Source organism: Myripristis murdjan, chromosome 17 (assembly GCF_902150065.1).
Source record: "Myripristis murdjan chromosome 17, fMyrMur1.1, whole genome shotgun sequence".
Taxonomy (NCBI): domain Eukaryota; kingdom Metazoa; phylum Chordata; class Actinopteri; order Holocentriformes; family Holocentridae; genus Myripristis; species Myripristis murdjan.
Window position 1 is genome coordinate 14910071 of NC_043996.1, and position 16523 is coordinate 14926593.

The window sequence follows — 16523 nt, forward strand, 5'->3', positions numbered from 1 at the left end:
TGGTATCTAAAATGGCTTCCCTCTCCACCGGGCCCACACAGCTTACCCTCTCTCTCTTCTCTCAGGTGACTCACTCCTGGTATTAAACGCTCAGTTCCGCACACGCAGGTTCATCGGCCAGTGTGTGTGGAGAACTGTGGGGGGAGTTAAAGCTTAAACATTAAACCTGAGCCGCCCGTGTGTTGGTGCTGCTGGGAGGCTGGCACTACTAGGTTAATCTGTGGGAGAGAGAGGCCATGCATATTGACATTCAAAAGACCAAGAGGAGGAGGTGGTGTGGTGAGCAGCCGTGAAATGATGATGTGTGTACTCTACAACAGGTGCCTTAACAGTCCCTGGATGGATCTGCTCAGGTTGCCATAAGTTTATTCATAAGCAATGTTAAGATAGTATCAGCTGTAAAACCTCTCACCGTCATTGCACTATACATTGAATGGCTCAAATTTGATGTACAGCGCAGGCTCAGCTTTGTCTAGCAGTGCTTAAAGTGTTATGGATATCACTTTAGGCAATCAACAAAAGTGGCTTCCTCAGGAGATAACAGTCATTTTTAGTGACAAGCAAGTGTTTGATATCAGTCCTGTGCTATCAATTACATCCCATATCTAAGATCTATGAAATATTGCTTTATCATCCCATCATCTATGAATAATTCATTTTCTTCTGAACTGTGAAATCATTGTTGGAAGGAGCTGGAGTCTTTGGCACTAGAGGGCAGCAAACACCTATGCTTCTGACTTGGCTTCGTCTTCTCTCTGCCTCGCACTGAATTTCTCTTCTCCTCACCCCATTTGGTACCTGCCTCTCTCTCTCTCACTCTTTTTCTCTCTCTCTCTCTCTCCTACCTGGCTTGCCTCTGTGTGCGGGCACAGTGAATACCAACCAGCAGCCATGTTCCAGTATCTCTTGACCATGTTTCTTCAGCCATGTGTAAATAAGGGCCTGGGCATAGAACAATGAATAGAATAGAGTAGAATAGAATTGAATTGAACTGAATGGGCCCTAACATTTTCTGTTAGACAATATGACACTGTAATGTTTACAAAGAATAAAGTACTGGTTGCCAGTGTGATCATGCAATGATCAGCATGCAGTCAAATTTATACTGCAGCACTCCTCTTTACTCTCCGTGGTTGGAACTGTACATTATTTCACTTGAAACAAGATTTAACCCCAGTATATCTGACTGCAAGCTGCTGTATAATGACATCATGCTGTGCCAGCAGTGCCTCAGCTCTGCTGATTTTCATGTGGAGAAAGCTCAAGGCAAGGACATCTGTAGTGACCCCTCCACCCCCACACACTCTCCTGTACTTATAGTCAATACAGTACAGTAAACACACAATGCAACCTACTCTCTCCACTGAGTAGCGAATCCCACCACTGGCCTTGCCCCGGAGCTACCTCATCTGGCACTGTCTTGCTTGTCCTTTACTGACAATGCAGGTGCCCGCTCAGCATCGAATAACAAGCAGTACAATAGCTCATGTAGAGCCTAACGTACAGGATAGAGAGGGGATGTATCATATACACATTCAGCAGACTGCAGAGCACAGGCCTGATGCAGGCTACACAGCAGAATCAAGGCCTGAGACACAGAGTCAGTCGAAGAAGATGTTTGGCACAAAAGAGCATACATGCGTCTTTTTCTGTTCAGTAAAAATATGGAGAATGTGAAATCCTTTTTGTAAAAGTAAAATCATACCTGAAATGTTTGTGATATTAGCTGTTTGGGGGAAGACTTAAAATACTATGGGTGATTAATACTGAATACCTCTCTCTTTTGGGGGATTACATAATATTGATGGTATGTTACAGCATTAGACAGTGTCTGTGATATGTAAAGCTCAGTCTGAATGAGGCTCTCATGTGGAGCTTGGAATACAGAAAAAAGATTTGAATGTCTGCTATGTTAAAAACTTTCCCATCATCATCAGGTATAAATAATGGTAGATTTTTTTTCTTTTCATATGGTACAATGCATATTATGTGAGTTGCAAGGCTTTGGGAAATCATCTGGGAAGTAATGGCAGTGGTCATGTACCAGTATAAATCGAGATATCTGAAGTTGTACTCTGAAGTTGTACTTTTCTACAGTGGCATTCTCCTGTCAATCAATGCCCTGACTTTGATCGCTGGAATAGAGGTTGATGTATTGGACAAGCAAATACTAACAGATGAGTCATGGACTGATGTCAATAGACGTCTTGGTGGATGGATAGAGAAAGGCAATCTGCAAAACTGATAAAAATTCATGTGTGATGTGGAATACAATCACAGATCTGAATCTCTGACCTTGGCTGAAGTGATTCTGTCAAGTGGAGGACAAATGTCCGACATGAAAAAAACACACTTACTGTAGGCAGAAAGACACCGACGCACCGAGACACACACAGAGACACTAACACACACCGATTCATGGCTGAAGTCTTGACACATAGCATGCAGGCTCTGAAACGGCCTTTTTATTCCTTCACAGCTAAATGAAGCAGGGAAGCTATGGCAGCCTCCGACAGACAAGCTCATTTGTATCAGTTCATACTGCTACCCTCAGACCTCTCAGAGAGAAATGAACGACAGGGAGAGAGAAGAGGGAGAGAGAAATGATGGATGCTGAAATAAATGACACTCAAAAAAAAAAAAAAACATCCTCATTCTGTGGACTGAAAAGGCCCTTCACGCCCACTCTCCACCACTCTACCAGTGTGCATTAAAAAAGACCGCAAAAAAAAAACAGGATCAATACTCTTATTCTCTCAGATTTCCCCAAGTGTATGCCAAACCACGTTAGCAGAAAGTGATAGGGAGGGTGTTTAGCATAATGCAGCTGCTAGCTATTAGCTCCCAGGGCAGACAGGGAGAAGAAGTGGGCATGTAATAAATTCAATAAATGACTTCCCTTGCCTGCAACAAGCTGTCCCTGAAGGACCTTTTAACACTCCGGGGGTGATCCTCAACACCCTGCAATCTGATTCCTCCTCTTGCCTTCTCACACTGGAAGGATGATCCTCAATACTCTGAGGTTGTCTCTCTTTCTTGTCCTCTCTCTTGTCCTTTCCCACTCTGAGGGGTCATCTTCAGCACTCTGCAGTCTGCCTCCTTCCTTGTCTTTTCTCACTGCAGGCCGATCTTCACTACCCTCTAGGGGAGATGCAAGGTACTTTGAAACTCTTTTTTTTTTTTCTCTCATTTTGTGCCTTTTGCCTTTAAACACAGAAATAAGCTGGATTAATAGATGTAAACCACACATTAAGGCATTGGCATTGCCTTGGATGAGAGAATCCATTTGTTGTGACTTTGTTTCAGAGGCATCCTGCCCGGTGAATATTCCGTTTTCCACACCTGCCTGAGGTGCAGGTGCTGACTTTCATACAAATAAATAAAATCATACATGCAATATGTCCCACATTAGTGCAGCGGTGCATACAGAGGAGATAACAGAGGAGTTGAGCTGCAGCCTGTGTTCCCTGTGCTACATGCCTTTGGGGTTGTGTAGCAACAACTACAGGGTGACTGACTCTGCCACTCTTATGGGATATCGGTCCGTTGCCAAGTCCCTCCTGATTTGGCTGTAATTAACCAAGCTGAGCCTTGTTTGTGCATGTGGACATGAATAGTAGCTCGTTACCCGAACATTAATGAGTGTATGCGTGTGTATGTGTGTGCTGTGTACAGCTCATAGTTCACCTTGGAACAGAGCCTTGGCAGCTGTGTGTCCTCTGGAACGCTGTGTTTATGTTTATATCAATATGTCCTCCTGTAATCATGTTTTAGGACGTTATTGCCTCACAATTTATTTTATTGAAAGAGCCGTATGATGTCTGCGGCTGTTGACACACGAGCCAGGCCGCTCCGCAATGTCATCATTGGCCTGACACTGCCTGCTCTGTGGGGGTCACCCTCTGCAAAAACAAGTAATATGTGGCTGAAGTTTTTTCAGAGTGGACAAAATGCACAGTGGTGTGAGTTTGAACTGTGCCGCTGTGCTAATTCAGTAAAACTGCAACACTAAACTGTTGTAATGTGAAGACTACAAAGCCTGCAGGTTGTTCTAGTGTTGACGTGTTTTTGAAGGCCAACCTGGATTTACTTGGACCATGGGTTCCCTCTGCATTTTTCCAATGGGGTTTTTCTCCATAGGTTTTAATAAGCTCTGTTGTACACATTTTGAGATACTTAGTCTTTTTTGACATTTGAACCACAGAGGCATAAAGCCAGGAAGCTAAAACAACAGTTGGTCATGTTCCACCAACATCACGTCACCTCCAGCCCCATCCACACGTCCAACATACATAGTAGTAAGTGGCTAGCTTGTCCCTACTATGAATTAGACAATTTATAACAAAATTCATAAACATGCAGTGGAAAGGTTTGATAGAAGCATGAAGACAGAGCTACCGAGCAGAGCAAAAAAGTGAGTTAACCTGCTGGATGTAATGATGTGTAAATATTCTGTGGCTTCAGTGTACTTACTTTTTTAAACAACATAACAGCTTAAAGTTTTGCAGCTGAGATGTTATGTCACAGAACAAAACATCAAAATCTCTTATGCTTATGTTAACCACATGACTTAGTTTTTGCATCAATCAAAAACCCCATGGCAGGAAAAACAACACTGGAAATCTGGTGAGGGAAACCAGGGTGCAAAGATGCAAGCTTACTTCTGGGTTTTAGGACTTCAAACTATAACAATCTATTTCACATGATAGGTGAATCGACTGCCGGCAAAAAAAGAAAAGAAAGAGTTATGGTCATAGCTGAAGGTAGTCTTTAATGATTTGACCTTGGTGTCTCCCCTTGCTAGGACAAAAGTTCACCTGCAAAATGAAGGAACAACGTACAGTATACAGAGAACATACCATGTAAAACCCATTTGCCATCCATTAAAAGTTGATTTATTCCAGTGCTACTACGTACATTATGCATTATGTGGCAGTGTACACAGAACAATGATGGTTTACATTTTTTCCACTTTTTGGGGTTTTTCATTCTGTTTTTGTTCAGTAGAAGTATATTCTGATGCCTGCTCTATGAGGAAAGCCTACTGTTCTGGATAGTAAAAGACTCTGGGATGCATTTATCACTTTCACTTATCTACCAGTCATCAGAATAACATCATGAATGTCCCGCGCTTCACTATGACACTGATTTTTTTTTTCTAGTGGAGAAAATCGGGTCACTATCAAATATTGGAATGGTGTTTGGGCAGGTCTTTGTTGTTGACAGGATAAGGACAGACAAAAAGCAAGAGAGGAGAAAGTGCCCTCCCAATAGGAAAACAAAACAAAAAAAAAGCAACCTGGATCATACCTCCATCAATAGAAAACAAAATATGTTAAATGAACAAAATGCTGTCTCTTGATTTGCGTTAAACTTAATACCCTTCACGTCCTTTCTATGTTTTGTTTTTCTACTGCATATCTGCAATGTGCTGTGCATTGCGCCCAGCTGGCTATACCCCTGCGGTACACCATTTGTCCCGTTTTGCTCTGCGACATCTACAATGAGGTCATATTCACGGGACACCCACTCTTGCTGTTCACAACCCCCATGGGCCAAAATGGACGTCTGTCAGTAAATGAGCTATGGCTCTGATCTTTTCTCTTTTTTCAGTCTACTCCCTCTCTCTCTCTCTTTCTCCCTCTCTTTCTCTCCCTCTCTCTACCTCTCCTACTGCTAGATGAAGGATGAAGGATGAAGTCCTTAATAGCGGTGCTGTCTCATGTCTTTGGGGGAAGACACACCAGCATCTGTGATCCGTTCTGGTGTAACTGAATATTACACACCGAGTGCAACATGGAACATGACCTGGGGGTTCCCCTGCTTCTTCCTCTCTTTGTTTTCTCCCATTTGAACCACTGAAAGGTCGTTGCTGCAGGCCATTTGGGAAGCCTCTTTGTGCATGGGGACTAATGTTCTTAATGATGACAGATGACAAACGAGAGGCTAAATCTCCAGCGTAATGAAGAGTTGGAAACCTTAGATACAAACAGGCAGGTAAGGTCATAATCAAGCAGATAGTCCTCCACTTGCCATACAGACTCACTGAAGGACACTGATTGAAACAGAGGCTGTAATGACATGATAGATACCCTCGTACTGAAGGGTGGAGTGTAGCACTATTGGAGTGTAGCACTGTAGGAGAGGTGGGTAGAGGTGGGGGCAGTAAAGAGTCATGCTTCATCAACTCAAGTTGAAGAAAAAAAAAAGAGCTAATATTCATGCTTGATTAAGTTCCATTCATAGCAAACTGAATATGTTCTTAAATGAAGTGCTCTCTATGGCCAGGACAGAGCCTGTGGGAGCACGGACTCGCTCGCTCTCTCACAGGGTTTGACGTGGACCAGGTTCATCCCGAAGCATCTTAGAGAGAATTAAGATCCTATTTGTCCGATGGCTTAAGGGGCAATAGAGATGATCGAGACACTAACATCCTTTAGGGAAACCAGGCCTTGGTTTAACTCAAGCAGATTACCTACTATACAAACTACTTTTAGGAAAGCATGCTAACCTGCTGATTTTCTTTATCTGCTTGCAGCAACACAAAGGCTGCATGTGCTCTTCATTTGTATTTTGGACTAAAACTTTTAGGATCCTAAATTTTTCTCTGCAAACCAAATTTTACACAGTCTGTCATCACAACCCTAGGCTGAGTCATATACCATGCTTTTCTTTTTTTTTTTTTAAGGTTAGAGTTTTATAATTCTTCATCTACTTCACTGTGTGTGTTTTATTGTCATTTGGAAATGGAGAGTTAAACCCTGATACTGTAATGGGACCAATTCACTGTTCTGTAACCATCAATGTTTCTTAAGCACTTTTATTTGTATTCTTTCAGGATTCTCCTTAAGTTTTAACTTTTTCTTTACGCCATATTTTAAACAGGGAATGCATTGTTGTACAGTATCACATTACTGCAACTCTCTAGATTCTGCAAGTCTAAAAATCCTAGGTATCCTATTAAAAAAAGAAATTTCAGTTTTTAAAAAAAAAAGTCAAAGGAGAACAAATCAAGAAAAGTAAACATAATAAAATCAAAATCATGTAAATCATGTTAATCATCAAGCCGTCTAAAGAAGTTGTTACTCCATCGTCATTTTTGCACAGAACCATGCAAAGGGGCAGGGTTGGTTTCTCAGTTCGGCCAGTGTTGTGTGCCTGTGTGGCCATATATCCCAGCAAACCTCAAGCCATGCCATTATCTGAAGACCAGTGGAAGCTCTGATTTGTGGTGGTGAAAAAGATAGACTACATATTTCATTGTTTTGTGTATGAGTGCGCAGCATTGAGCTAAAAGTGAACACTTTCTCTCCAACAAACACAACCACAAATTTTCTCTTAATCTGCCTCTCTGTCTCTCACTCTCTGAACTGAACTTTTTTGTTTTCAAGGTGTTAGTAAAAATAGAAAAAGAAAAGGTTCTCAAACCATTTAGAGTTACTGTGTAATGGAGGCAATGTTATGCAATACATTAAGACATTTTCTTTGAGTTTTTGGAGAGGAATGTATCTGAAAAAGGAATGCAATGCTTGTATTCAGGACTGTTAACATCGTAAAAAGCTCTGAATTAGTAATTAAATAACCCTCTACTATTTATACATTCAGGCACTGAAAAATCACATGTCAATATGTAACTAAAAAAGATAGTCGCTCTCAACTTTCCCTTGGTAAGAACAAGGAAACTGAAACCTTGAAGTTGGCAATTGTGTAAATTTTTCCTACTCAGTAGTAACGCCATGTGCATCCCCTTTGCTCTTCTTTTTTGTGACACTTTCCCCTCCCCCTTAAGTGCGTTTTCAAACACTGAACTGATGTCAGAGCCTCTCTTAAGCCGTCACCTTAGCCTACGGGGAAGAATCCATGACACTAGTCTTTTGAAAGGGAAGTCCAATGTTTTGACTTGCTCCCCTCACCGAACAAACTGATAGACGGACAGATGGATGGACGGATGTCCTCCATGGCCTCAGCAGGCCAGCAGGTGAGCCGAGACCCTCAGCTCCACAGACCAACTTCCCCCCTCTTGGTTAAGGACTCTCCGGTGTGATAGCCAGCTCTCACCCCAGCGACCCTGAACTCAGTCATTTTTTAACTATACAAGGGCTTTTACAAAAAAGCTAACTTGAACAGCCATACAATGGCTAAAACATAAACCATATCTCTACTTTATCTCGGTTTTTCAAAGTCATTTTTTAAATTTGTTATTTTTTTGGATGCATGTGTGTTTGTATGTATGTGTGTTTCTTCTTGATTTAAGTCTGCATTTGCCTTTCTTTGTTCTTTTGGAGTAGCTCTGATCCAGTCCTGCGCTGAGAGACTCAGTCACAGAAGAATTGGTTTTTGGATTTGACGTCTAGGTGGGAGGAAGGGGAGAGGGGATGGGTGGGAGGGGGAAAATAAGGGCAAGGGTCAGGTCAGGGGTTTGGAGGCAAGATATGGGTTCATTATGAGTCCCAATATGGACTCACCAGTGGTTATAGGGATGGATTTGTATAGAATGGGGCGAGGTGACAAGTTGGTCTGGGAAAGGCGGGGCTCAAAGGGGTTTGAAGAGGGTTTGCCAGGGTTATCCGCTATCAGAGGAGGTGTGTGGTGCCGTGGAGGGTGAGCGCCGCCGGCGGGCTGTGGAAGTCCAGGAGCGCTCAGAGCGTTCGGAGCGCTCTGAGGCTAGCGAGGCGGGCCGGAAGTGGTGCACAAAGCCGTCCAGGAAGTCCTGCTGCTGCTGGGTTATGGCTTGGGAGATGAGGCAGGGCAGCGCCTGCAGGCTGCCCGTCACCGAGTCCAGCTTGTCCTCCAATGTGCCGATGCGCTTGTCCAGCTCCTCACTGCGCTCCTGCAGCTCCGACACCAGGTCATACATCACATTCTGGGTCTAATGAAGGAGAGAAAGTCAATGTGTGAGGGGAGGGGCAGGAGAACAGGAGGACAGAGAGGGAAGGGGAGGAGAGAAGGGCAGGACAGAGGAGAGGGAGGACAGAAGAAGGGAATAAATGAAGCTGTTTACAACTTACTATCCACTAGCGAAGGCACAATAAAGCAAAAGTTGAAAATAGCTTGAGGAAATAATCAAATTATGAGTCCCTAGAGATGATCAAATGTAAGGTAATATGATAAGTGAGTTTGTGGGACTACGTAACACTTAGCCTGACCTCAGCGTAACCCTCAACAAATCCAGCCTTAGCCTAACCCTAATCCTAACCACCTCCTGACCCCATTTTAAACCAAAAACCTGAATACCTCCTAGAATTAGCCCTAGATACTGAAAGTATATATGATATACTATGAGTATCACTTTTTATGAGTATCACGTTTATGAGTATCACATTTCTAACGACACACTGATTGGAAGTTGAGTATCAGTATTGTAATATTCAAATAGTGTGACCTTAAAGCAGTGGCGATTGCTATTGTTTGTACACATCCCCAGAGGAAGATGTCTGCTTTTCATTCAATATTTCAGCAAAGTTTGTAGATTAATATAGAAATAAAGAACTGTTCTCTGAATCAGACATTCACAGTTTGAAGGGAGGGGGAGAAATTACAAGAAGAAGTTTGAGGCAGGTTTTTGATCATTTCAAACTAGTAGGCACAAGATATGTAAACAAACAAACAAACAAACAAACAAAAAAACAGTAATTAAAAACAGAAAAAAAAGTGAAAATAAAAAGTGAAATCCATAAGGGCGGAGTAACCAGTGGATCTGTGTGCCAAAGCATATATAACTACAGGACCAAGCCTCTGACCGATCACACACTGATCCCATTTGTCACATTTGGTGGCATATTATCTGATAAAGTAGGGATGTTATAATATTCAACATTAGCTTAAAACATTATCTATAAAAACCTGACACTCAACAGCTACAAACACACCCAACAAAATCATTCAAAAGGTTTTTTGGGGCCACGACTTTAAAGCAGCGGAGGTAACATCGTGGAAAAACAAAAACATGACTGATGTCATGTCAGGACAGTGATTAATTACGAACGGACGTTAGATTTAAATGACCAGGCGGACCACTTATTCAAACTAATTGGTCATTTTTCAACATTAACATCAAATAACAGCCATGTCATTATCTCAGGCTGTTCAAACTGGGTGGATAAACTACAACTGGCCCCACAGACCCACTCTACTCAGTGGCACGACTCTCTGATCAATCTGATTACAACTGGAATGATTAAGTATAAAGTTAGGATTTGATATTGAACAATACCTGGCACAAAAATCATCCTAAAAAGTCACTGATTATTGAGTCGCTTATTTGACACTTTTGACACATTTGTTCCCAGTGCAAATCAGCTTGTTTACACAATTTTTTTGAATGATGTGTCATTATTTTGATACTAGTGGAGTGATCCACTTTATTATCTCCACCAGGCAGCAGCCTGGAGGGGATACTGTAGCTGTGTCCCAATTCAGGGTCTGCATCCTTCGAAGTCCGCATTTGAAGGCCAGTTACGTCACAACACTGCGCGAAGGCCTGTCCCAATTCATCCAAAGTCGAAGGATCCTTCAAATTCGCACTTCAAATGCGTCTTCCTTTTCAACCATTGGTAGCCGATTCAGAGGATGCACCACGACTATCCTTCTCGGGCTCCCGTATCCCAAGATGCTTTGTGTGCTGCTGCTCAGTTGAAAAAAGTTAACTGAAATGGCCACGGCGGCATCTAGTATATGTAAATTTTCAGATTTCACTATTATAAAATATTCGGTTTTTACTCATTTGAACATCCAATGCCATATATGTTAAACCAAAACCCCTTTCTTTACTGTTCTGTCTTGTCTGATGAAAAGAAACTCTTATCTTTCTGTCTCCGGAGTTTGTTGTCATGGTAACGGCGGTTACGCGACCAGGAAATACTCCGAAGGCTAGACCGTCCCATTTGGTTGATGGGGAGGACGCTTTGTCCAAAGTCCGGGTCCTCCGAAGGCCGGGTCCTCCGAAGGCCGCGGACTTCAGAGGACCTGGACTTCGAAGGATGCAGACCCTGAAATGGGACACAGCTTGTGTTTGGTTGTGTGTGTCTGTCTCTGTATACATGTGCGTGTATCTGTCCACAGCTAATCTCACATACAACTGGATCTATCAGCCTAATATTTTTTTGTGCTCAGTTTTGACTTTATGATCAAAGACCTCTTGTGGCTGTTGTGGTTCAATACCTTTGAGAAACCTGTTTTATATTGCAATCAAGTGCTAACTCCCCTCTTCCTCCCACCGGAGAGGGTGAGATACGCAGGCAGTGCCTCCGTATTTCCCCCTCTACCGGTAGGCTAAAAAAGAGGTTGTTTATCACCTAAGTCCTATGTCCTAATTGGTATGTCCTAATGCTAGTGGGATTATCTATTTTCAATGCATAGTTTAAAGATATTAACACTTGCATTTCCTTAAACATGTTTCCTTAAACAACTGCTTGGGATGCAAGTTATATTACCTGACTGAATTTTTTACCCATTTTTTAAGGTTATTTTTTGGGCATTTCTGCTTTATTAGACAGTCACAGTGACTGAAAGACCAGGCAGATAGAGGGAATGCCATTCACTAAAGAGTCTGGACCGGATTCAAACCCAGCCCACTGCGGCTTGGCCTTAGTGTTACATGGTATGCATTCTACACGGTGATGCACCAGGGCGAGCCTTCTGACCCATTCTAAGAAAAATCATGTTTTAGGCCTGAAAACAAAACTACATAACTTATTGAGTTGGACATTTTTTTTATAGTATATGTGACCTCCATTATTACAGCCATTTTTCACCAAGTTCACTCTGTTCCTTACAATACCATGGGATTCAGCACTTAAAGGAGCAAGAGGTAAAATTTTACAGCCCTATAGCATAAAATGAATCTACGTTTTTCTAGGGCAGTTAATAGGGCTCCTGATCAATACCAATGACTCAACATAAGAGCTCATTTTTGTACTCTCTGCTTGGAACAAAAATTCCCTTCCCACTGGGATTTCAAGGCACTCCTAATCATGCCCATACGCACACACACTCACACTCACACTCACACACACACACACACACACACACACACACACACAAACTTTTTCAACAGGTCAAGGATGGAGGATTGTGCAGTGAACAAGGGACTCATATTGCATGATATTTCAGCTACAAAGGCCACAAAGTCTTGCTCTCAAGCCTCATGTGAGATGCAATTTCAGAGGGGTCGCCACTAGAACACAATTAAGGTAATTGGTTACTTAATAACCCCCTTGAGATCATCTCCAGAAATTTGTGCACTTCCTGTGCAATCATGAAATCAATCACACTTTGCATGTCTGAGTATCAGGTAGATATCAAAAGGGTTGCATCTCTACAGACCCCCGAAAGAGACGAAGCAGCGTCAAGTTGAATTGCTGTACCATGTGCTCAGAGGGGTCTCACCAGCAAGCAGAGGAAGGGCAGGTAAACACACATTAAAGGAGTTGGCCTTAGAACCTTTTAAAATAGACAACCGGAGTGCAAATGCCACCCACATCAAATGTGGCTGCAGCCTTCCACCTCCCTTTGAACCCCTCTCTGCTCAGCTCGGGTGGGTCAGCTGGTTTCTACGAGGCAGGACAGAGGCTACTGAGGCACTGGGCAGGGCAAACCCTTGTACAATCTGCTACTGTTTATAGTGTATTTTCAGTAACCTTGTTGCCAGGGCTTCTCCTCCTCGTTCTCCTTCTCTTTCTTTTCCTCCTTGTTTGAATATCGCCTCCAAGAGCTCCAAATTTCCCAGACCCCTCCGTTTTTTTGCCTTCACTTTTTGTGTTTCCCTGGGGATAAATTTTTTTGATCAAGGATAATTTTCAGTTCTTTTTTTTTTTTTATACCTCATCTCTGACTAGGATACAATCTTAGGATATTTAACTTTGCCTTTGGATCAAGGCTGAGTCAAATATCACCTACTAGTCCTGCCATGTAGAAAGCCACCAGAGATAATAATCCATCTTGGGTTTAAACCTGCAGTATGAAACTTCCTAGTTCGGTGCTGCTAGAAAAACACATTTTTGGTTTACTCCAGGGAACGCCTTTCAATTGTCACATGCAAAGAAAAACAGTGGATAAAAACTTTGAGAGAGTCATGAAATCATCAGACAAGGTAGATAGCCCTGGACCAGCAGTGGCTGATGTAAAGCAGGTCACCAAGGGTCAACTGTGCACCAGAGACACATTAGATTGAATGTAATGAATGTTTATTTATAAGTCAAAGTTGTGCACATAGAGATATACATAGTTATTCCACTCACAACTAATCCTGCATCATATGTCTTTTGAATTAACATTTATTTAGCTTTACATCTGATTTATATCTGACTGAAAGATTTAACCCTATAAAGCCTGAACTATGAAAGAATTGGCAGAAAATTCCAATTTTTTGAAATTGAACCCTTTATTTAGTCCTATAACAAAATATATATATATAAAAAAAAATAAAAAATCAAAAAAATATGTTATTACACGACCTTTCTGGTGTATGATATATGATATGTACCTGAAGTGCCAGTGGTATGATCCAGGGTGAACAGGGGAAGTGTTCAAAGGTATACAACAGTATTTTGGTCAAGTATTCATTAAACTGAAAACGAAAAACGGAATTGAAAATGTGTATCATTTATGATACAAATGGCTTTATAGGGTTAAGATTTAAGAGTTCAGAGTAGAGTCTTACCTTTGCCAGGTCCACCAAGGTGTTGGCCTGATCATTAAGTTTCCTCTGCTCCATCTTCACACTGCGCAGTCTAAGTGGAGGCACAGGGAGGTTGGAGCAGGAGGAAGAGAGAAGGAGGAAGTAGACAGAGAAAAAGGGGAGGGGGAGGAGAAGCAGAAGGGGGGAGGATGGTTTGGGACAGCGGAGCGTAGGGAGACAGGTTGTTTGAGGATATGAAGGGGAAGAAAGGGCCAGTTGGGTAGAAAAGAGGAGGAGGAGGAAGAGCGACACATTTTTTATCAGGAGAGCTCTCTCACTGATGACACTGAAGAGAGAGAGGGCAGCCTGCATGCATAATAAATATATAGATACAAGCATTCCCAGTCTTGGTCAATGCGATACCAACCAAAACATGCAAAATTATGGAAGCATACTACGCTCATTCTGAAAAACAAAAACAAACAAACAAACGACCACTGTTTGTCATGTTTTATCAAAGTCTTTTTCTCATTATAACAAGATCTTTTCCTCATAATACTGTGATGCTGTAAGTTACAATGAAATCCTTTCTTGGTCATAAAGAGCTTTTACTTGCCAAAATCAGAAGCACGTAGTGAAAGAGGATCTTTTTACAACATGAAAAGAATCTCCATATCATGAGAAAAAAATCGATATACTGCGAAAAATATCATTGTTATGACAAAACATGATGTTTTTCCAGTAAGAAGGCAATATGCTTCCATACGATAAAACTCCCCAAACTTTGTGTTTGAAATCAAAACATTATCAACCTCTTCCCATCCACAATGAAGAGCAAAAGAAGACGTTAAAAAAAGAAAAAAAAAAGATGACATGCCCTGTCAGTGCTACACAAAGCTCAGTGGTAGGACTTCAAATATACACACCGGTCATTCAGTAAGCGTGCAGTGACTAAGTGACTTTGTGCACTTGCAACACAATGTGACTCTCTGACTGTGAGATTTTGCGTGTGTGTGTGTGTGTGTGTGTGTGTGTGTGTGCGTGTGTGTGTGTGTGCAGGTGGGTGGATGTGTGCATGTGTGTGTGCATACATGCCGCAGATAAAAGATGAAACTTGCCAGGAATAAACTGTCTAATGACACTGCCGAACATACAGCAGCACTGACGCCTCAAATCATTTGTGCAATGTTACATGGGACACGTATTGTGATCGTCTTCGACATCGTGCCTCCTCTAATAAAATACATAAGCACCATAAGAACCGCTTTCATTTATATGCATAGTGTGCCATTGTTAGTGGTGGCATCACACAGCCAATATCTGGATGTGTGAGAGGAAGAATTTCCCTGTTCGACAAATTATGAGACAGGATGACATTCAAGGACATTTATTCATGTGCAAATCAGCAAATCAGAGCAGAGTGAGACTGCTCGCTTACGGCTCTATCTCTGTGGGAACCCGGTTCAGCTCGTATGTGTCTGTTTGCGCGGCTGTGTTACGCCTTATGGCTGCTGAGGAAAAGGGGGCTAAAAAGCTTTGGCTCAAACAGTGACCCCTTATTAAAGTGAAACATAAAGGCTACTTCATAATAGCGCTTAAATAATGTGTCCTAAAAACCCTCGGCGATGCATCATGTTGTATCATGTCATCGATGTCATATGAGAGCTGTGCCACGTTATCTCACAGAAGAGATGACGGCCTTCGAAACCACAGAAAAAGAACAAACAGAAAGGAAGAATAAAACACATCGAAATGAACAAAAACCAACAGCAAACATTTCAACCTTCATAGGAGTACAGTACAGTACAGAGTGTGTGTGTGTGTGTGTTCATATCATCACAACATCATCAGGAGTATAGGATGAGTTCTGCTGATGTAGGTTAATATAGCCCAGGAGCAGCTATATTAATCATGGGCAACATTATACAGTACATGGCAACTTCATAGATGATTATGAACCGCTGGCCAGGCCAACAAGCTCCAAGCTCATACTGTGCAAGATGCTTTTCTCTCACATGTTCTCTCCAGACAACCCACCACTATCAACATTGGTGGCAAAATGTTGATGCTTATTTTTTGTGTCATTCCATTCAGGGGATGGGGAGGGAGAACGGGGGTAAATGGAACACTGAAGTACAGTAAAATAAAAAATAAAAAATAAAAAAACAAAAACAATCCAGCATCCAGCATTTTTTTAAAAAATATAGAACAAACTCTTTTTTCATGCATGTCAAATGCAGACATGGAGAGAGAAAAGGAGGAGGAGGATGTCGAGGAAAACAGAAGGAGGAGGATACATAGAAGACTCAACTTACTTCTGAGCTCTGCAGTGATAGAGCAAAACAAAGACAGAACACAGTACAGAGTTTTAACCCACAACATTCACGAAACGAGTGAAACCATTACACTTCTCACTGTAAGCACAGGGTAAAGGGGGTCGGAGGGAGAGGGGGACAGGGAAGGGAAATAGGAAGGACCATTACAGTACATTGTAGTGTGTGTGTGTGTGTGTGTGCGTGCGTGCATGCGTGTGTATAGTATGAGCATAGAACAATCACAGGAAGTGTTGCACTAGGAGAGGACATTGTTAAAAACACTCGATGCTACCAAATCTTCAACTACATTCCAGCAGATTAAGTGACAATAACAGCTATTAAAAATACCACCTAAATATTCTCTAACACAAATAACATTAAAGACGATAACATAAGCACTTTTCAGTAACAAGGTTCTAGTTTTGGGACATGCAGAGGGATTCCCCTTGCTGGTTGGTGGTGCATAAAATTTGAGCCAAATGTTTTGTTGCAGATTTCTCATAAAAACAAAGGCACCGCAGGACTACTGGTGAATGGCTTGGAGAAACTTGCGCTGGTGTTTCCGCACCTTGGCATGATCTATCTTCTGA

The 16523-nt window shown here is 42.0% G+C and overlaps 1 protein-coding gene across 1 annotated transcript in view; it reads right to left on the reverse strand.

The window, feature by feature from the left end:
* Positions 1–6765: 6765 nt before the first annotated feature.
* The window catches only part of kcnn1a (potassium intermediate/small conductance calcium-activated channel, subfamily N, member 1a), a 30827-nt gene continuing 21069 nt past the window's right edge, over positions 6766–16523 (reverse strand). Inside the window, 3 exon segments of the mRNA XM_030073544.1 lie at positions 6766–8869; positions 13661–13730; positions 16461–16521. Coding sequence (XP_029929404.1) covers positions 8564–8869; positions 13661–13730; positions 16461–16521 — 437 coding nt within the window. The 3' untranslated portion in view covers positions 6766–8563.